We start from the raw sequence: 22,535 nt of genomic DNA, 5'->3' as shown, positions 1-22,535 counted from the left end.
GTTAGTGTGTTTAACACTCCTCCAATAGAGGCAGTGTGCTTAACACTCGTTTGGCTCTGTTTCTTATTTCTATGCTCTGGAGTCGCCAGGTGCCGGAAGAGACACCGTCACAAGTGCTAAGGTCAAGTTCAAAGCAATAAAGTCAGACACCGATTAGTAAGTCCAAAACAATTAGAGTTTATTATAACAATTGTAATAAATACTCATGCACACGCTAAAAGACTAACTTACTTCTACTATTAAACGACTAATACTTATCTAAGTAGGTACAAGCAAGGTCAGGGAACAAGGCCTTTGTTCCTTTCTGGTCTGCAGCTTCTTGATACTACTGGTCGGCACGGGTATAAGTAATGCCTGGGTCAAGGTAGCGATCGTCCTTTTGGCACTTACTTATCGATGGCTGCTGCTCGACGGCTGGTGTAAAAGACAGGATCTGGAGGCTGGAGTCGGAGGCCGGAGACAGGAGGCAGGAGCCGGAGACAAAACAGGCCGAACCATGTGCGGGACCTTCTTTTTATAGGTCCCCAGAGGTCCGTGCCCCTTGTGGCGGGCTCTCTCACCTGCTGGGGATCGATTGGGTCTTTCCCAATCGATATGATTCGAACCCCCCTATCCTAGGGTCGTTCCTTGATGGCTGGGACGGTTCTTAGGGCTTAGTGTCCTGGTTTCGTTGGCGCCATCCTGTCTGCCTAGCTATTGAAAAGTATCGATAGATACTTAAATGTATCTATTGTATCTGGGACTGTCCCGGTATCACCTCATTAGTATGCAGATCGTTTTTCCATTAACATCGCTGCCTGGACTCTGCAGCTGTGGGGAAACCGGTTTTTGCAAATGTCTGAATGTTGCAAGCTTCTGCAAGCTGTTTGCTCTTTACTGTCCGTTTTTCCCTGCAGTCTTTGCAGTTCTCCATTTTGTGTACTGGTGTCCATTTTAGATGGCTACACAGCGACAGTGAAGGGACGGTGATATATTTCCAGGTCAGGGTGGTGGGTGACTTGGAGGTGGTGGGGTTCCCAGGCATCTGCTGCCTCTGTCCTTCTAGAGGTAGTGGTTGTGGGTTTGGAAGGTAGCAGTTGTGAGTTTGGAAGGTGCTGCCTAAGGAACCTTGGTGAGTTGCTGCAGTGCATCTTGTAGATGGTACACAAGGCTGCTACTGTCTGCCAGTGATGGAGGGTTTGATTGCTTGTGGAAGAGGGAGCAATCAAGCAGGCTGCTTTGTCCTGGACGGTGTTGAGCTTCTTGAGTGTTGTTGGAGCTGCACTCATCCAGGCAAGTGGGGAGTATTCCAACAGACTCCTGACTTGCGCCTTGTAGATGGTGAACAGTCTTTTGGAAGTCAGGAGGTGAGTTACTCGCCGTAGGATTCCTAGCCTTTGACCTGCTCTTGTAGCCACAGTATTTATCTGGCTAGTGAATAACTATCTAATTCCCTTCTCTAAGCCTTAATTGAACCAGCCTCCCCCACACCCTGGCACTACATTCCAGATCCTAACCACTGTAGCTAGTAAAAGAGACATGCTGTCAAAGCTTCTGGTTGTGCACTCATCAGGAAAGATATAAGAATACCAAATTTTAAAGAGGGAACAACAATTTGAACAGTGTCTGGACATAGTCCTCTTGTTTGCGGAGGACAGGTCCTTGCATATGTCTACATCTAACTTCCAACAGCTTATCAGAGCTACATTGTGAATCTGACTGATAATCCTAAATTGACTGTTACCGTAATTGTTAACACACTTAGGGTTGTTCAGCAAATATTGCCCAATTACCGAATCCCATCTAACGTCAGAAATTGAGTAAACAAAGGTATGTAGGACAACAGCACCCTGGTGTATTTGCCATGGCAATATTTCGACCAATCAGAGACAACTTACAAACAAGTTTCTCTGTGTCCAACAGTCCATAGGAAGCATTGTACAGTGGGTTGGCGACTTCCATCTTAAGTTGGCTTTTGGGTCGGACCCTTCAAGGTCTGTGAATGAAGCATCCATTGTTATGGTGGTGGGCAGGAATGTGTCGTCGTATCCCAGAATGTCATCGAAGAGCAACGTCACTTTGATACAAGTGAAGGCCTTTTCTTGATGTGTGTCCCAGCACAGTGCCTGATCGTTCTTGAGTAAGTTCTTCGGGGGTTCTGTGACCTGTGCCAGATGTAGGTCAATATTAGGGAAGTTGAAGTCCGCCATGACAACAAATCTGTTACTTCTGCACCTTTTCAAGATCTGCTGTCCAATCTGTTCCTCCATCTCTCTGCTGCTATTGGGGGTCTATAGAAAACTCCCAATAAAGTGACTGCTCCTTTCTTGTTTCTGACTTCCACCCACACTGACTCAGTGACAACCCCTCCTCGACTACCTCCTTTTCTGCGGCGGTGATGCACTCTCTAATTAACAGCGCCACTCTCCCTCCTCTTTTACCTCCCTTCCTATTCTTCTTGAAACATCTAAACCCCGGAACATCTAATAACTATTCCTGCCCCTGTGAAATCCATGTCCCCGTAATGGCCAAAACATTGTAGTTCCAAGTACTGATCCATGCTCTAAGTTTATCCCCCTTGTTCCTGATACTCCTTGCATTGAAACAGACACACTTTAACCCATCCCACTGAGTGCAACTTTGCCCTATCAACTGTCTATCCTTCCTTATAGACTCGCTGCATACTATTTTTGCCCGTTCAACAGCTGCCCTATTGATGATGTTGGGTAGGAGGAGTATTGTCTGTAGCAATCGATCCCGGCCCCGGGTCACTGTCCGTGTGGAGTTTGCACATTCTCCCCGTGTCTGCGGGGGTTTCACCCCCACAGCCCAAAGACGTGCAGAATAGGTGGATTGTCCATGCTAAATTGCCCCTTTAGTGGAAATTGTTTTTGAAAAAAAGGATGGAAATGTTTTTTGTAACACATTCTTGTTGAACATGTGGGGCGCGATTCTCCGCTCCCCACGCCAGGTGGGAGAATCGCGGGAGGGCCCCCCGACAAATTTCACGCACCCCGCGATCCACCCCCCCCCCGGGCTCGGAAGAATCGCCGCTCACTGAGCGGCCTGCCGTTCGCGGCCGATTCATGACGGCGGCAAACACACCTGGTCGCTGCTGTCGTGAAACGAGAGTGAGAAGCCCGTTTGGGGCTTGTAGGTGGCCTAGCAAGGAAAGAGCACCGATCGTCGGGACGCACTATTTCCCCTCCGCCGCCCCGCAAGATCAAGCCGCCACGTCTTGCGGGGCGGCTGAGGGGAAAGTCGCCCACCGTGCATGCGCGGGTTCGCGCCGTCAACGTCATGACGTCAGCCGCGCATGCACGGGTTGGAGCCGGCCAACCTACGCATGCGCGGCTGAAGTCATTATGCGCGCCGGCCGCGTCATTCTTGCCGCGACTCCCCCGGCCGAGAGTTACGGAGCGCCGCTCCTAACCCCGCCGGGAGGGGAGAATAGGGGGCGATGAGCGGCCTCCGAGGCCATGGTGAAACTCGGCCGAGTTCACTACGGCCCTCTGATTTTTCCCGGGAACGGAGAATTCCACCCGTACGCTTGATAAACTGTTCGTCCCATTTCGGAAACCAGGATTAAGATCCCCAACCTTTGGTCACCAAGAGAAACCTCCATTCATTTATCCTCATAATTCAAAGGATTGTGTAGCGTGGGTGTCACCTTTGATCAGCTGTAATCTGGGTGGAATTAATGATTGTTCTCTGAGAAGTGGAGATATGATTTTATGACTATGACACAGTAGTAACAAGGTACTTGATCAGGCAATCTGTTAGCCTTGCAATCAAAAATTCTTTGATTCTTTTTCCATTGCTGACTTGCTTTTGTTCTGATTGCTCTTTTTTAAGTGTCACTTTCTTTGCTCGTTCCAGTTTTCGTTCTCCTCATTTCAGGATAATTTCACTTACTTTAGTTTCCTATTGCTGTTTTCACAATTATTTTTCTTTTCCTTTACTTAAGCCCCTGGTATGGATAGAGACTGCTGTAATAATAATCTTAATTATTGTCACAAGTCGGCTCACATTAACACTGCAATGAAGTTACTGTGAAAATCCCCTAGTCGCCACATTCCGGCGCCTGTTCGGGTACACGGTGGGAGAATTCAGAATGTCCAATTCACCTAACAAGCACGTCTTTCGGGACTTGTGGGAGGAAACCGGAGCACCCGGAGGAAACCCACACACACACTGGGAGAAGGTGCAGACTCCGCACAGACAGTGATCCAAGCCGGGAATCGAACCCGGGATCCTGGCGCTGTTAACCACTGTGCTACCGCGCCGCCGTTCTTGCAACTGGCTATTTCATTCGTGCATGTCATTTGCTTGATCTCCACCATTAACCCTCCAGAAAGGGCTGCCCTGTGGTATTTAAACAAAACTTAATGCATTCCCTGAGGTGTCTTGTGTTCTACCTGGACAAACCGTTTGGTGTTGAAGCCTATAATATGATGAGCTTTACTGGTTGTGCTTTTGGTGTGGTATCCACCGCTAGGGGTGATTGTCTGCGTGGGGGTGTAGGAGTGGTTTCAAGACCTGTGTATTGAGTTAGTTTCCACGTGGGGTTATTCCCTGTGGCTCAGCTCAGTACAGAGAGAAACAAAACATCACAAGCTGGACAAGATGGCTTATTTAATCAAGCTTGGTACATGTACACAGAGAACAGACTGGATATCAGCCAAGACCTGTTCTTCCGAACAAAGACCCAAACACAGTAATTATACAACGTTCAAAAATCAATAGCCCACCCCAGTTGGACACGATCCAATCCCTGAAGCTGCTACTTTTAAATTTATCCAGTAGAATTGCAAGCAGTGTTTAAACTTCACCCAATAGAATCGCAAGAAGCGCATGACTGATCCTCATCCTGACAGCTGCTTGCATTGACTGATTGTGAGAAACAGAACAACAGAACCAGCACCCTGAATTGTTTCACGAAGACAAGATGTCAGAAGTAATGTCTTTTTGGTCAAGTTCGCTATTCTAAATCCCATTTGATTGCTTATTACCGCTATGTCCTAAAAATACATGTTTAATGGGTAATAATGATTACTCAGTCCTATAATTCATTTCAATCCTTAATAAAATAACTTATGTAAAACTACTCTATTGGCATACTAACAATTCAGTTTTAAGGGGTATTATTGCTGAATCCCCCCCCCCCCCCCTCCCCCACTTCAGCGGGTGGTTTAAGTGTGAGTCACTCAGTCCTAAATGGGGTCTGAATGCGCAACCTGTGACTCAGAGTAAAGAGCACTGCCATTGGTAACTCCAATTTGCAGACCAAACGGAATGAAAAAAGTCAAGAGTTCATTCAAGTGAAACTGGTGAGATCGTCCGAATGTATTTAAAATAATGCAATTAGTCCATTAATTACCATAAACATTGGGGTTTTAACTCGCAGCCTTCTAACTCGAGGGAAGACTGCTACCACCGAGTGAGTACTTGGTACTTAAGGGTGGAGTGTTGACATGAGAATTTGCACAATTCCTGTGGTGATGGTGATAAAGACAGAAAGGGTACCTGCCTGATTCTCTGGGGTGAGTTGAGCACAGCAGGTAGAATTATGCCCGCACAGCTGGATGAAAGGCGGAACATTCTTCTGACAGAATGCCTCTTTTTTGTTTGTGGGACTGGGGTATTACATTTACAGCGTAAGAATGGATCCCTTGCCCCCAAACAAGTCTCTTTTCACTTTACTTCATCTGACCCCATCCAATGGTCTCTTAGAATATAGAATCTACTAAAGATCAGAAGGAGGCCATTCGGCCCTCTAGTCTGCACCTGCCCTTGGAAAGAGCACTCCACATAAGCGCACACATCCACCCTATTCCTGTAACCCCACCTAACCTTTTGGACACTCAGGGGAGAAAGTGCAAACTCCGCACAGTCACCCAAGGCCAGAATTAAACCCAGGACCCTGGAAGTGTGAGGCAACAGTGCTAACCACTGTGCCACCATGCTGCTCTTATTTATACCTCTCCATGTCAGTCAGTTTGGATTGTTTTTACTGGGGCATGGATACCAAGTCAAGGTGTAATAGCGTTGTTTGGTGGCAGTTTTACATAAACGACTGATATTTAGTTATATGACAGTAACATGGACAAAAGAAGCTCCCCTGCCTGTTTATTTGGGTCATACTGGTTCCAGCTTGATTGACTGTGACTGAAAAAGAGATGATTAAATGGTGATTTTGTTTTAAAAGAGTAAATGAAAAATTTCCAATGCATTTAACCATTTAAAGAATTTGACCAGTTAACGCAGGCACTGGGTAATCTGTAATATATCAAACCTGCCATGTTCGAAACTCATCCATGGTTTCTCTGCTGGCTGGCAAAGGAAGTGGTTTATTATCCTGTAGGATTGTGTCCGTCTCTATTCAAGCCTACCTTGGATTGATGTTGCCTTTCGCCTCTTGTTGCTTCGGTTGGCTTTTCCTCCCGCTGGTGCAAGCACCCTTCTTGATATTAGATTGAGCAACTATAAGAGAATTTGCAGCAGCTTGCTTCCAGATGAATTTCATTTCTGAAGAAGATTAAATTGTGGGTAAGGTCCTTAGCTGTAGGCCGTGAATGGGCCATAGGCATCTCTCTCCATTGGAGAGAGACGATTGGTTATACGTGGGCACCTCTCCGCAATTGTGGGGCAAGGTGAGGAGTTGGGGGCATGGCCTTCATGAACTATCACAGCTGGAACAGCCATTGGCATCAATCTGCATCACACTCTAGTGATCTAACTAAGTTAGCGAACCAGCCCGTAGAAGATTAAATTGTTGTCAACAGGAAATAAGTTGCTCGGTTCTGATGAGTTTTCTTTTGTTCCAAGACAGACTCATTTTTATGAGCGAGTCCAAGACAAAGAGATATGGAAGGAAATCAACTCATGACTTCTGTGAAAATCAGTGAAGGCAAATGTATTTCCAAGTAAGTATCGGCATGCATAATTCCCCTTTTTTGAAATGCAGACTTGTGTTTTTGATCTTCAACATTCCACCAAAAACTATTCGTTGCTTTCTTGAGCTGGAAGAATCTGATTCATGAGCTTTTTTTCTGAGCATTGCTAATACTAGATCCACCAGGATCGACATGGGTAGATATGCCCAAATCAACAGATAGCGTAGATGATTCTTTGTTTCCATTTGCTTTGGTGATGCGAGGACTTCGATCAAGTAGCCTAATGAAATAATCTGGATTGAATTAAACAGGAAATGGTCCTGGGTCATTCTGAAAGGCAAACTATAGCCTTCTAAATGATCTAGAAAGGGGAAAAGCTCTTTAACCTGTCCAGAACAGCAAAACCAGAGAACATGGCCTGCACTTGAAGGGAGCAAAAGTTTTGCAAACTAACGTACAAAAACAGTATTTAATTGAGTGAATTCTCAATGTCTTTATCTGTTACGTTGTTAAAGTTTGTTAACGTCAATTACATTATTGAAGAAAATAGGTGATGGGTATTTGAGCAAAAATAAAAGGGAGTGTTGACACTGAACAATGTCAGTAAACTTTCTCAACTTGGGTCTTAGTTTTGACCTCGCCAGCTTGCTGGGGTCCTGTGAACATGTTTGGAACAGAATCCCAGGGGAGATGCTGAAAGCATTGGTTAAATCAAGTGCAAGATGATATTTCTTGGTAAATTGAAGCATAATATTTGTGGTGAGTCATGGAGCTGATGCTTCCTCTTGTGGGGCAATCTAGAACGACAAAGGGTTGTGAATCTGTGGAATTCGCTACCCCAGAATGCGGTGGATGCTGGGACAGTGAGTAAATTTAAGGAGGAATTAGACAGATTTTTAATTGGTAATGGGTTGAAGGGTTATGGAGAACGGGCAGAATGGTGGGGTTGAGGCCAGGATGGGATCAGTCATGATCACATTGAAGGTGTTTAGGCTCGGGGGGGCTAACTTGCCGACTCCCGCTCCTGGGTCATGTGTTTCAGGGAGGAGATGCTCTGGCTGATTTTGCAATCCAGCTCTTGGTCTGTAGTATTGATATTTATTGTCACATGTACTGAAGTACAGTGATAAGTATTTTTCTCTGGCCAAGGGAACGTACACAGTACGTGCATAGTAGACGAAAGAATAATCGACAGAATACATTGACCAATGGTACATCGACAAACAGTGATTGGTTACAGTGTGGAACAAGGGGCCAGACAAAGCAAATACATGAGCAAGAGCAGCATAGGGCATCGTGAATAGTGTTCTTACAGGAAACAGGTCAGTCCGAGGGGGAATCATTGAGGTGTCTAGTAGCTGTGGGGAAGAAGCTGTTCCTTTGTCTGGCTGTGCGAGTCTTCAGGTTTCTGTATATCTTCTGCCTGATGGAAGGGTCTGGAAGAAGGCAATGTCTGGGTGGGAGGGGTCTCTGATAATGCTGTCTGCCTTCCTGAGGCAGCGGGAGGTAGGCACAGAATCAGTGGGAGGGTGGCAAGCTTGTGTGATGTGTTGGGCTGAGTTCACCACACTCTGCAGTTTCTTACAATCTTGACCATTGTAGGTAACAGATGAGGAACATATCAGCCATGACAGAATGGCAGTGCAAACTCAATGGACCGAATAGCTTAATTCTGCTCCTAATCCTTGAGATTTGCAAATGGCGGATGACAGAAGCCTTTCTGACCTTCCTTCTTCCTTCACCATGAGTTTCCCACTGTGCCGTTGCTACTGTCACATATATATATGATCAATTCTTTATTGTTTATATAGCTTTTATAACTGAACAACTTTCCTGCTATATCTCCAATAATCATCATTTTTTAAATATTATATTAACTTCTAAAAACATCCTTTTTCTTGATAAAGATGGTGAACGAAAATCTTTGCAGAAGGGTCGATCTGAGGGGAAATGATATCAACGGTCGTCTGACTTCCAGTTTCCCTATTGACGATGTTTATTTTAGGGCTATATAATGTTGTACATGTGTAAAATCTGGAGAAGTAGTGACTGACCGTACTTTAAACTCAAATACTGCCGACAGAGGAGTTTCCATTCTTGAAATTATTGTCGATGTAACTGCAACCATTGAGCTTTTAGACTGAATGAAAAATGCATCGTCTCGTAAAAGTAAAATCGCCATCGTCCCCAGATGACCATAGGCCGCTTGCCCCTTTTTGGGGGGGGGGGGGGGGGGGGGGGGGCTGACTGGTGGTGTTTCAACCTGTGGATCACCATTCCTCAGGAATGGGGTACGGTTGCGAAGGCGGGGCCCACATGGATAACTTCAGTCGGTACGGGGATTGAACCCGCTGCTGTTGGCCTCGCTCTGCGTCACGGACCAGCTGTCCAGACAATTGAGCTAAAGTACTCCCATCAACGTTAGTACAAACAGCATCTTGCTTGGAAAGGGCGCTTGCTAGAATTCTCTCGCAGAAAGCCTGTAAAAAAAAAAAATGTGTCCCTTTGGAAACTCGAAAGATTTTTGTCAGACTTCATGAGTGATCCTTTCACATCGATATTATTCTGGGCAATTCCTGAGCTGAACCTGCTTCGCTTAATGCATCGCCTAATATGCAGGCGTTGTATGTTGCTGGAGCAAAATAAGCAGGAGGCCTCCGTACCCCCGGGAAAACCCAAAAATCCTGTGGTGTTGCAGGAGAGATGTCGTGAGTGGGGGAAGGTGGGGATTGACGGAGGCCACGTGCAATGGGGCTTTGCCACTTTTTGTTTGACTAAGTTCTTAACAACCGAGCATTTCCTGGCCACAAAGAAGAGCCAAGGTCTTCCCTTTTCACCCTGTGAAAAATAAATCTGTTGGACGAAGCTAGGCTTTGATGGACCCGATTGCAGGAAGCCCAAATGAGAGCCTTCAGACAAGGGAAATGGCCTGTTCGTCTTTCCTACTTTGCAGCACATCATTCTATGTCTGGCATTCACTGTGTCTTGTGGCTCAGCATGCTGTTCTGGCTCCGTGTCGAATCCCACCCCCCACCCCCCCCCGATCAATTGTGTCCCAACGTTAACTGAGCGCATGCTTCCCCTCCCCTCCTCTCAGCGGTTGGGGTTAAGTGGTCTGTTTCACAAGCTGCTAATGACATTCTGCCAGGATATCAACCCCACCCCAGAGTGTGACTTCAACCCTGTTGTATTCTTGTACAATAGCCTGCCCTTTACATTTCATAAATTGATCATTATGGTTTGCATTCAGGTCTGAATTGTTGATGCTTCTGAAAACCTACAACTGCTACCAAGAAGGGAAAAGCTTCCAGTTAAGACATCGAGAGGTAAGGCACTTAACTGAACTCCAGATAGCTAAAGTAGTTCAGCCGCTTGGGCTGCCTCATGTAACCTCACGGCATGGCCAGTCAATAACTGATTCACACTGTGCGCTAGTATCGCCTAATGTTTGCTCACTTGACGTGCTTCGCTTGTATCGATTTGCCGTTTCAGATCTGTGGAAATAGTTTCCACATGTGTCTCGACAACTTCAACTGTTTCTTTCCTTCTCCATATTACAGTTTCTGCCATTTGACAGTTTTGAGAAGTGAAACTGCCTAACTTGCATTTGTATCCATATAAATAGCAGCGGCATTTATCCGAATTGTCCCCGATACTGGGCCGGGATTCTCCCCTACCCGGCGGGGCGGGGGGGGGTCCCGGCGTAGCGGACTGGCGCTAACCACTCCGGCGTCGGGCCTCCCCAAAGGTGTGGAATTCTCCGCCGGAGTGGCTCCCGCTCCGCCGACTAGCATCAAAACCGGCGCCAACGGCCTTTGGCGCTACGCCGCCCGGCGTCGGGGCTGGCCGAAAGGGCTTCGCCGGTCCGCGAATGCGCCGGTGCGTCAGCGGCCGCTGACATCACCACCGGCGCATGCCCAGTAGGGGGGGGTCTCTTCCGCCTCCGCCATGATGGAGGCCGTGGCGGCGGCGGAAGAAAAAGAGTGCCCCCATGGCACTGGCCCGCCCGCCGATTGGTGGGCCCCGATCGCGGGCCAGGCCACCGTGGGGGCACCCACCGGGGTCCGATTGGCTCGCGCCGCCAATCCTGCCGGCACCAGAGGTGGTTTAAACCACGTCGGCGGGAATTGGCCTGTCAGCAGCGGGACATCGGCCCATTGTGGGCCGGAGAATCGCCGCGGTGGGCCCGCCAATCGGCGGGGCGTGATTCCTGCTCCCGCCGATTCCCGGGTGGCGGAGAATCCCGGCCACGGCGGGGGTGGGATTTACGTGGGCCCCGGGCGATTCCCCGGCCCTGCGGGGGGGTCGGAGAATTCCGCCCCTCATCTTTGTGGAATTAAGAGTTCAGCACCTTGAGCCTGCGGGACCATTTAATTATATTTTCACCTTTTCCAGTCATAAGCTTATTGGAGTTTTAGTGTCACAGCAATGTAATTGTTAACACGGAGCAGGTGGTCCTTCTCTGATCTTGAATAGGAGAAACATTTCTGCCAAAATGTGCCCTCTCAGGTTGCTTCACAGCGCCAGGGTCCCGGCTTTGGTCACTGTCTGTGCGCAGTCGGCACGTTCTCCCCGTGTCTATGTGGGTTTCCTCAGGGTGCTCCAGTTTCATCCCACAAGTCCCACAAGACGTGAGGCGGAATTCTCCGCAACGGCCGACGGCGATGTGAATCCCGGAGTGTTTCACAACGGCGTCGGAGGCCGCTCCTCGCCCCCTATTCTCCCCCCCCCCGGGGGGGGCTAGGAGCGCCGTTTCGTGTAACTCGGCCGCTGTGGCTTGACGCGCCGAGAATGATGCGGCGGCGGCGCCTAAGTGACGTCAGCCGCGCAGGTAGGCTGTCTCCAACCCGCGCATACGCGGTTGCCATCTTCCCCTCCGCTGCCCTGCAAGACGTGGCGGCTTGATATTGCGGGGCGGCGGAGGGGAAAGAGTGTGTCTCTTAGAGACGCCGGCCCGACGAGCGATGGGCACCGATTGCGGGCCAGTCCCCTCCCGAGCACGCCCGTGGTGCTCGATCCCCTCTCTGCCCCCCCACAGGCCCCACACTTACCTGTCGCGCGCTGTTCACGCCGGCAGTGACCAGGTGTGGTTGCCGCCGGCGTGAACCCGTCGGGGTCGTCAGGCCGCTCGGCCCATTCAGGCCGGAGAATCACCGGTCGCCGGGAAAAATAGCGAGCGGCGATTTTCCGAGCGGGGGTGGGAGAATCGCGGGGGGGGCCAGAGCGGCCCTCCCCGGAGTCTCCCACCTGGCGTGGGAAGCGGAGAATCGCGCCCGTGCTTGTTCAGTGAATTGGACATTCTGAATTCTCCCTCTGTGTACCCGAACAGGCACCAGAGTGTGGCGACTAGGGAATTTTCACAGTAAATTCATTGCAGTGTTAATATAAGCCTATTTGTGATACTAATGAAGATTATTATTATTATTAGTTGCTTCAACCTGACATTGATGCCAGCAAGCTATGACGATGAGATGTTCTTCTCACATGTTTGTTCGAGAAAAGTCAACACGGATCCATTAATAATATTCAAGAGTGTTATTAAATTACTGTCTCTCTGCTTTTCACTTTCGCGACCTCTCTCTCTCTCCCTTTATCAGTTGTGAGACTTGTCAAGTTGTCCCATTTTTCCTTTTGTTCTCCCCGACCTTGAGAGGAAGAGAAACCAGCGTTCCGCGTGGGCTGCCCGTGAGCGTCTCATCTGTGCAAAGAGAAAAAAATCTACAGCCCACCATTGCTCCCCCACTCCCCCAGCTTTCCACTCCCCCAGCTTTCCACTCCCCCAGCTTTCCACTCCCCCAGCTTTCCACTCCCCCAGCTTTCCCCTGTTTGAAGCCATCGGGTGGTGGACCATCTGTAATTAAGGACACTTCAAACTGACCAATCCATCCCAACCATGCCGTGTGCACAGATCTTTGCCTGACCTGTTTTTTCCAGGTGCAGCTATAACAGTATCTGCAGAATGGGGAGGGGACTGGGGGGGGGGGGGGGGGGGGGGTGATTGGGGGACTGGAGCTGACCTCTTGTTTGAGGGCCCGGCTTTCCTCTTCAGCATTGGCGGCAGACGTCTGGGCTTGCTGTGTGATGGACATGTCCAAGGGCATTGACAAGAGAGGCAATAATGGCAACGTGAATGATGAGAGAGGACAGAAGCTTCATGCAGCACGGAGCCAGGCCAATCCCCTGGGGCATCGCCTCAGCATTCCATTGGAAGACAGATTGGTGAACAGCTGAGAGTCCCCGTGATGGAACCATCAATTCAGCGAACGCGTGTAGTTGGATCTGAACAGAGGCTTTAATACACTTACAATAGAGCCAGCCTATTCGTCGTTGAACTTCAGGTGAACTGGCAGGCGGGCTCTAAGGCACTGATCTTTATACATCGGTCCCAGGGGGAGGAGTCCTGGGCGGAGCCAAGGGAGGAGCCCAGTACAAACTCTCGCGTACTCCCAGAGCGACTCCCCCTGGTGGTCGGATAGTGCAACTGCACTTACAATGGGTAGATAACGAACATATATATATGGAGTGATATTGGCAACTATATATAGTGTGAATCACATTCACCACACCCCGCAGACCCCCGCTTTTAGCACTGGTATCCGAGCTTGCGTGACAATGAGCTGAGACCCCCCCCCACCTCATTCTGAGCTTCCACTGCGGCACTCGACATAGGGTGGCTTCTGTCTGTGTTGCAATGAAAGCTGAAATACCGGCCATCAGACGCTGCACCGCGGCTGAAGCACCGGCCATCAGACGCTGCACCGCGGCTGAAGCACCGGCCATCAGACGCTGCACCGCGGCTGAAGCACCGGCCATCAGACGCTGCACCGCGGCTGAAGCACCGGCCATCAGACGCTGCACCGCGGCTGAAGCACCGGCCATCAGACGCTGCACCGCGGCTGAAGCACCGGCCATCAGACGCTGCTCCGCGGCTGAAGCACCGGCCATCAGACGCTGCACCGCGGCTGAAGCACTGGCCATCAGACGCTGCACCGCGGCTGAAGCACCGGCCATCAGACGCTGCACCGCGGCTGAAGCACCGGCCATCAGACGCTGCACCGCGGCTGAAGCACCGGCCATCAGACGATGCACCGCGGCTGAAGCACCGGCCATCAGACGATGCACCGCGGCTGAAGCACCGGCCATCAGACGCTGCACCGCGGCTGAAGCACTGGCCATCAGACGCTGCACCGCGGCTGAAGCACCGGCCATCAGACGATGCACCGCGGCTGAAGCACTGGCCATCAGACGCTGCACCGGGTTGCTGCTGAAATTGACCATCCTCTAATGCTCCACCAGGAAGTCTAGAAACGGCTGCCACTGCCGGAAGAACCCTTGCACCGGCCCCCTTAGGGAAAACTTGACCCTCTCCAGTTTGATAAACCCAGCCATATCATTGATCCAGGATTCCACACCCAGGGGTCTCGCATCCTTCCACTGCAAAGAAATCCTGCACCAGGCTGCCAGGGACGCAAAGGTCAGAATACCGGCCTCTTTCGCCTCCTGCACTCCCGGCTCCTCTGCTACCCAAAACATTGCGAGCCCCCAGCCCGGTTCAACGCTGGAACCAACCACCCTTGACAACGTCTCCGCGACGCCCCTCCAAAAGCCCTCCAGCGCAGGGCACGTCCAAAACATGTGGGTGTGGTTTGCTGAGCTCCCAGAACATCTGACGCATCTGTCCTCTCTCCCAAAGAACCGGCTCAGCCTGGTCCCAGTCATGTGCTCCCTATGCAGCACCTTTAGTTGGATTAAACTACGCCTCACACAGGAGGAGGAGGAATTCACCTTCCCCAGGGCATCCACCCACGTCCCCCCATCAATCTCCTCTCCCAGCTCCTCCTCCCACTTATCTTTCAGCTCCTCCACCGAGGCCTCCTTCCCCTCCTGCATCACTTGGAAGATTGCCGAGATCCTCCCCTCACCGACCCACGGCCCCGAGAGCACCCTGTTCTGAACCCCCCTTGGCGCCAACATTGGAAACTCCGCCACCTGCCGCCTAACAAACGCCCTTACCTGCATGTACCTGAAGATGTTCCCTGGGGGAAGGCCCAGCCTTCCCTCTAACTCCTCTAGGGTTGCAAACTTGCCATCGGGAAAGAGGTCCCCCATCCGCCTGATACCTGCCCTGTGCAGCTCAGAAACCCTCCGACCATCCCCCCTGGTACAAACCGGTGGTTCCCCCGTATCGGGGACCAGACTGAAACCTTCACCTCCCCCCATGCCGCCTCCACTGCCCCCAAATTTTGAGGGTAGCCGCCACCACCGGACTCGTAGAATACCTTGTTGGGGGGAGCGGCAACGGCGCCATCACCAGTGCCTCCAGGCTCGTGCCCACACAGGACGCCACCTCCATCCTTTTCCATGCTGCCCCTTCCCCGTCCATCACCCACCTATGTATCATCGCCACATTGGCGGCCCAGTAGTACCCACATAGGTTGGGCAACGCCATGCTCCCCACATCCCTACCCCGCTCCAGGAACACCCTCCTCACCCTCGGGGTCTTCTGTGCCCAAACAAATCCCGTAATACTCCTATTGACCCGCCTGAAGAAAGCCTTCGGAATCATGATAGGGAGGCACTGGAAGAGGAACAAGAACCTCGGAAACACCGTCATTTTGACAGACTGGACCCTGCCCGCTAGGGAGAGTGGCAACACATCCCACCTCCTAAACTCCTCCTCCATCTGCTCCACCAGCTTCGTAAAGTTGAGCCTGTGCAGGGTCCTCCAGCTCCTTGCTACCTGGACCCCCAGGTACCTGAAACACCTCTCCGCCCTTTTCAGCGGGAGCTCCCCAATCCCTCTCTCCTGGTCCCCCGGATGCACTACGAACAGCTCACTCTTCCCCACTTTGAGCTTATACACGGAGAAGTCCCCGAACTCAAACGTCCTCATCACCGGCATCCCCCCTACAGGGTCTGCCACATACAACAATAAATCATCTGCGTATAATGACAGCCGATGCTCCCCCCCCCCCCCCCCCCCCACCCCCACACTATCCCCCTCCAGTTCCTCGACTCCCTCAGCGCCATGGCCAGGGATTCGATCGCCAGCGCGAACAGCAGGGGAGACAGGGGGCACCCCTGCCTCGTCCCCCGGTACAGCCAAAAATACTCTGACCTCCTCCCATTCGTAACCACACTCGCCGCCGGGGAAGCCTCACCCACCTAATAAATCCCTCTCCAAACCCAAACCTTTTCAACACCTCCCAAAGGTATCCCCATTCCACCCTATCAAAGGCCTTCTCCGCGTCCATCGCCACCACTATCTCCGCCTCCCCCTCCACCGCCGGCATCATTATGACATTCATCAGCCTCCGTACATTAACATTCAACTGCCTCCCCTTCACAAAACCCGTTCGATCCTCGTGTATGACCTGCGGCACGACGCCCTCCACCCTCCTGGCCAATATCTTTGCTAGCAGTTTCGCGTCAACATTCAGGAGCGAAATCGGTCTATATGACCCGCATTGAAGGGGATCCTTATCCCGCTTCAGGATCAGCGCCCTAGACACCGTCGGGGCAAAGCCCCCCCCCCCTCCCTTGTCCTAACTAGCAGTGAGCCCAGCAGGTCTGAAAACTTCTTTTAGAATTCAACCGGGAACCCATCGGGCCCCGGTGCCTTCCCTGTCTGCATGTTCCCCATCGCATTGACCAGCTCCTCCAGCCCAACTGGTGCCCCCAAACCCCCCCCCCCCCTCCCCCCACCTGCTCCTCCTCCACTCTCGGAAACCTTAGCTTGCCCAGAAAACGGTCCATCCCTCCCTCCTCCACCGGGGGCGCTGACCGGTATAGCTCCTCATAAAAAGTCCTGAACACCCCGTTGATGCCCCTCTCACTTCGAACCAGACTCCATCCCTAACTCCCCCTATCTCCCTCGCCGCCTCCCGCTTCCGGAGCTGGTGCGCCAGTATCCGACTCGCCTTTTCCCCATATTCGTATACCGCCCCCTGCGCCCTCCTCCACTGCGCCTCCGCCTTCCTGGTGGTCAATAGATCGAACTCCGCTTGGAGGCTACGACGCTTCCTCAACAACCCTTACTCCGGGACCTCCGCGTACTCCCTGTCCACCCTCACCATCTCTTCCACCAGCCTCCCTCTCTCTCCTCTCCCCCCTCTCCCTATATGCCCTGATGGAGATCAGTTCCCCCCTAACCACCGCCTTAAGCACCTCCCAGACCACCCCCACCTGCACCTCCGCGTTATCGTTAATTTCTAGGTAGCCCTCTATACACCTCCGGACCCTCCCGCACACCTCCTCGTCCGACAGCAGCCCCACCTCTAACCGCCACATCGGACGTTGGCCCCCCCCCTCCCCCAACTCCAGGTCTACGCAATGCGGAGTGTGGTCCGAAATGCACCGCCCCTCAGCCCATAGCGCAGGAACAAAGCCCGCGCCACCCGCCCGGTCAGCCCCACCCCCTCTGGCGCAGCTCCTTTTCCAGGCCCCAACTCCCCAGCCCCGACCCAGGCCATCCTACCCTCCCCCGAGGCCCCGTCCAACACCCCGCTTTCCCCGAGCCTGACCGACGGACCTACAAAACATCCCCCAAACTCCCCAAGGAACAAGGAAGAAAAAACCCAAAATACTCGACAACAATCCCTGACCACCCCCCCCAACCCTCAGTCTGAGTCCAGCTTTTCGGCCTGCACAAAGTCCCAAGCCTCCTCCGGGGAGTCAAAGTAATAATGACAGTCTTTATAGGTGACCCAAAGGCGCGCCGGCTGTAAAAAGGCCAAATTCACCCCTCTCCTGTGCCGCACTGCTTTCGACCGGTTATAACCGGCCCTTTTCCTCGCCACCTCCGCGCCACAGTCCTGGTAGATACGGATCTCCGCATTCTCCCACCTGCTGCTCCGCTCCTTCTTGGCCCACCTGAGCACACACTCCCGGTCAGCAAACCGGTGAAACCGCACCAGAACCGCCCTTGGCGGCTCGTTAGGCCTGGGCTTTCTCACCAGCACCCGGTGGGCCCCCTCCAGCTCCAAGGGCCCTTGGAAGGACCCCGCTCCCATCAGCGAGTTCAGCATGGTGACCACATAGGCCCCCAGGTCCGATCCCTCCAGCCCTTCCGGGAGGCCCAGGATCCGCAGATTCTTCTGCCGCGAGCGGTTCTCCATTTCCTCAAGCATCGCCTGTCATTTCTTGTGGAGCGCCTCGTGCGCCTCCACCTTCACCACCAGGCCTAAGATTTCATCCTCGTTCTCCGAGGCCTTTTGCCGGATCTCGCGGATCTCCGCCCCTTGGGCCGTCTGGGTCGCCAGGAGCTTGTCAAATGAGGCCTTTAACGGTTCCAGCAGCTCATCCTTAAGCTCTCTGAAGCAGCGGTGGAGCTGCTCCTGCGTCCACGCTGCCGGTTCCTCGCCTGCCGCCATTTTGTTCTTCCCCCCTCGCACCTTTCTCTGCTCCAGTGTCGATTTTGTTATCGCCCCGCTCCTGGTCCAGTCCATCCAACAGCAGGGAGGTATTGTTGTTGCTTTCCCACACCGGGAAAGGTGCGTCCAGCGTCGTTACGGGCCCTAAAAAGAGCCCAAACGACTGATGAAAGCGGGAGCCGCCGAACGTGCGGCTTAGCTCCGCATCGCCGCAACCGGAAGTCCCGTTTGCCTTCCTAATTGCGTGTTGTACCTGCATGCCAACCTTTTGTGAATCATGTAGGAGGACACCCAGATCTTTCTGTACTGCAGACTTCTACAATGTCTCTGCATGTAAATAATATTCTGCTTTTCTATTGTTCCTGCCCATTTTCCAAAATTGTACTCCACGTTCCAGATTTTTGCCCACTCTGTTAACCTATCTATATTGCTTTGCACACCCTTTGTATCCTCCTCACAGCTTGCCTTTCTGCCTATCTTCGTATCATCAGCAAAATTGGCACAATGCAGTTGGGTCCTTCATCCATGTCGTTTATATAGACCAGAAATAGTTGAGCCCCCAGCACTGACCCCTGTGCCACTTTGCCAGTTACAGTTTGCCACTCTGAAAATGACCCATCTATCCTGACTGTTTCCTGTGAGTTAACCAAACCTCTATCCATGCTAATATACACAACACCCAAAGCTATCATCTTCTTTAGTCACCCTTTCTGCAGCATCTTATCAAATTCCTTTTGGAAATCCAGATGAGCCAGGCGCAATCTACCGGCCATGCTGCGCCCGAAAGCAGCTGGCCGTGGCACAACGTGGCGAGGAAATGCCAGCAGATCCCGCTCCCGGAATCTACCCGGCTCCTCACGACTTGTGAGATCCAACGTCATCTCGCAAGATGTCGCGATGTGAAGCCCACCCCATTACGGGCGGGATCATTTGCACGTCAGAATGCGACAGCTAGCCTCACTCTCAGTTGCAGTTCCCTGAGGTAACGAAGGCGATGGGATCTGACCCTCTCACCTTGGAGATCTCGGGCGAGCGCCATTCAGGACTGGCCTCCTCGAACGGGGACCAGATGGAACGGCACTCGTGGGGGGGTCTCCCAGGGGATCGGAGGCCCCCCAGGTGCTTGCCTACTGGGCAGGGTGGCATCCTGGCACTGGCACCTGAATGCCAGACTGGTAGCGCCAATCTGGCATTGGTTGCAGGGCATTGATCGGGCCCAGCGGTGGGGTGTGGGCCACGGATCCCCTTATAGGTGAGTTGGGAGGGCTTTGGGGAGGTTCGGGCGTCATGTCCGGAGGTCGAAAGATTGGGGTGCCATTGAAAAATGGCGTCCCGATCTCTCTCCGAACTGAAGTTTCGGCGAGTGGGGCTCCTTGATTCAGGGAACGGGGCTAAGTGCGGCCTCGGCTGCAAGTTCCCCGCTGGATCCCCGTTTCTAACCGGAGTCGGGTTAGATAACGTTGTGTTTCTCGACGCTGCAAGGACTAGGAAACACGCGGCTAAACGCGCTCGCTGTAGATCAGAGTTGGCCTCTGGTTCAGTCGTGCCCACGATACCTACTGCTTCCCCTTTAACCATCCTGCTTGTTCCATCTTCATGCCAAGCAGCGCTGGGTTGTTCCCTCTCCAACCTCGGTTCCCAATTGCCGAATAGATTTTTGAAGGTAGCTTATTCTGCACTCCTGTACCTTGAAAGTTCTCCTTAATGTCACTCCGACATCCTTACTGGATTTGCTAACTGTACAAAGGTTCACATGGCAAATAAAAATAAGAGTGAATGATTTCCTCGGGCTTTTAAGAAAAATGAGCCAACATGTCTGAGCAGATGCCAGTGGAGTTCGCTCACATGGTTTCCTCGAAACAGGCTCCTTTCTTACAAACAGAAAGCAGAATGTTTAATTTTGTAATTATTAGGTCGCCGAATCTTGCTATCATAAACAATACACTGTAAGATGAGCTTGTTTGACTTTCTCCTCGGTTTGTGGTTGAACAGACAGTAATCCAAACCAGATGCTCGGCACAAAGGATGCAGTCATAACACTCCAGCCCCACGTGGGTCCATTCATGCAATGCCCCCCCCCCCCCCCCCCCCCCCCCCCACACACACACACACATTGTGGCTGCCCGCAATTGTGCTCCGACAGATCCCACTGGAAGGCAGGGGATTGGATCCCCAGGGTGGGAATTTCACAGAGCCGGAGCAATTTAAAGATGACGGGAGAGACAGAACCCCGGGATTCCTGGAAATTTTTGGCCAGCCTGCGGTAAGCCTGTGCTTCCGACCTTGCCAGCTCCACAGTGGGGGGTGGGAATCTCCCAAAACCCTCACGGCGCCGAGGTCCCAGGTTCGATCCCGGCTCTGATTCACCGTCCGTGTGGAGTTTGCACATTCTCCCCGTGTCTGCGTGGGTTTCGCCCCCACAACCCAAAGATGTGCAGGGCAGGTCAATTGGCCACATTAAATTGCCCCTTAATTGGAGAAAATGAATTGGGTATTCTAAATTTATTTTTTTTAAAAAAGAAAACGTCTTACCCATGACTCCTCAACCTCTCCATGCCAAACATGCCTCCCGGTCGCTCCCCATACTCTCCGTGCCAATTCATTACCAGCTGATGCCTACCAGGTACCCCGCACCCTCATAAGAATTCATTGCCCTTTCCATTGCCTACCTACATAACCAATGAGCGGTATGATAGTGATGGCATGTGTGGACCTGCTGAAGGACGAGGATGCACCTATTCCGAAATGTGTTTCCACAACCCTACATGTGTCAATGAGTCAGATTATTAAAGTATCAACAACAGAGTCATCAAGCACTTAACACCTCTTAACCTTAACAAACAAAGCAACAAACCACAGGAATGATACAGCACAGCAAGCGAGGAAAAGGCTCAGCATACATGGATACAGGGCGGGACAGGAGAACAGCAGTGTAACAAGCTCGATACAATCATTGAACATAACTTGATGCCTCTATCAGCCCAACCAGGTAAAACGGTGCACACCTTCCCACACAGCGATTGCTCCCAATTGCCATAGGAGTTCAGGATACATTTTCGCCACCATGTCCCTCAGCTCTAGCAGCACCAGGGGCGCCAATGACACACTGCAACGTCCTCCCCTCGGATACCAGACCCACCTGTACCCCTGCAGGAGCCACAGAGTTTTATACAAACCCTTTTTTAAAAAGAAAAAGAAAAATACAAAGAAAATACATGAGAACCATCGTTCTGAAAGGACATTAGACATATACCACACATCGCAACATAACCACAGTCTCAAGCCCCATACGGAACCAACATCATTCCACATATTTATACAGAGAGGACCAGCAGCTGGATGTTTAGATTCTGATCAGGGTCATCAGCGGCTCTCCCACAAACCCATTAAGACAGGCTCGCAAAAAAGAGGGAGAGCAACCAGGAGTGGATCACTGGATGAAAGAGGATCAGGGTCAAGCCTGGGTTTGTATTCCCTGGCGCACGCCCATCCCCCATTGATGAAGAAGAGGACAAACTGCTCTTTCAAACAAGAAAATTAACCAGCCATGGGGGGGGTCAACAGGGTATCAATCAAAGAACAGGACTCAGCCAAACCCCAGGCCCTGCGCACAAAGAATCTATTGGTCAAGGATATTTAAACACCTCCAAAGCAAATCCCAGCACCTCTGGATGTCCTTAATAAGTACCTTGGAGAAGGGACATCCCAAGCTCCAGGGGGGCACCAACCTGGGTGGGCGGTGGGTGTTCAGGGGGTGCTGATTCCCTCCTTTCCAGTACAATAGAGGGAACCCCTCATGGACCACTGAACCAGACCAGGATATATACCAGCGCACTGCTCACCCAGATGAAGGGAAGAAGGAAGAGAAAATCCCAAGGAAGGAACGCCCGAGCTGATCTAAGAATATTAGCCACCGCCCCGCTCGGCAGGCAATCGCAAGGATATTGAGGGATATGGTAGCGGTGCGCCAACAGAGACGCAAACACTTCCTCCACGTGGAAAGCCCATTCACAACGCGGACACTCAGGAAACCGGCGTGTGAGAGCACTTGGAGAGGATGCCTAACTCCCCCATCAAACCTACCCCCAGACGAGGGATGGGCTCCAACACCATAAAGGCATGGTCAACAGTCTCTCTCTTCAACACCACCGCTCATTTCCTCCTATTCTAATGAACCCAACAATACTGCCATCCTCCAGGAGGAGTCAGAGGAACCCAGTCCTCCCCGGGATACAGAATCATCCTGGGCCATCGAAGAAGACAGGCACGGATTCTTAAAATTCAAAAT

The 22,535-nt window shown here is 51.7% G+C and overlaps 1 protein-coding gene across 12 annotated transcripts in view; it reads left to right on the top strand.

The window, feature by feature from the left end:
* The window catches only part of rassf4a (Ras association domain family member 4a), a 299,412-nt gene that overhangs the window by 163,664 nt on the left and 113,213 nt on the right, over positions 1 to 22,535 (top strand). For 8 of the 12 annotated variants that reach the window (XM_038782776.1, XM_038782774.1, XM_038782778.1 and 5 more), the window contains 2 exons: positions 6,808 to 6,905; positions 10,126 to 10,201. In XM_038782776.1, the coding sequence (XP_038638704.1) occupies positions 6,847 to 6,905; positions 10,126 to 10,201 (135 nt within the window). In that variant the 5' untranslated portion in view covers positions 6,808 to 6,846. The remainder of the gene's footprint in view (positions 1 to 6,807; positions 6,906 to 10,125; positions 10,202 to 22,535) is intronic. The other 4 variants (XM_038782775.1, XM_038782769.1, XM_038782772.1 and 1 more) reach the window with 1 other exon arrangement.

Source organism: Scyliorhinus canicula, chromosome 22 (assembly GCF_902713615.1).
Source record: "Scyliorhinus canicula chromosome 22, sScyCan1.1, whole genome shotgun sequence".
Taxonomy (NCBI): domain Eukaryota; kingdom Metazoa; phylum Chordata; class Chondrichthyes; order Carcharhiniformes; family Scyliorhinidae; genus Scyliorhinus; species Scyliorhinus canicula.
Note: the sequence above shows the minus strand (reverse complement) of the source record. Positions and strands in the feature narration are given on the sequence as shown.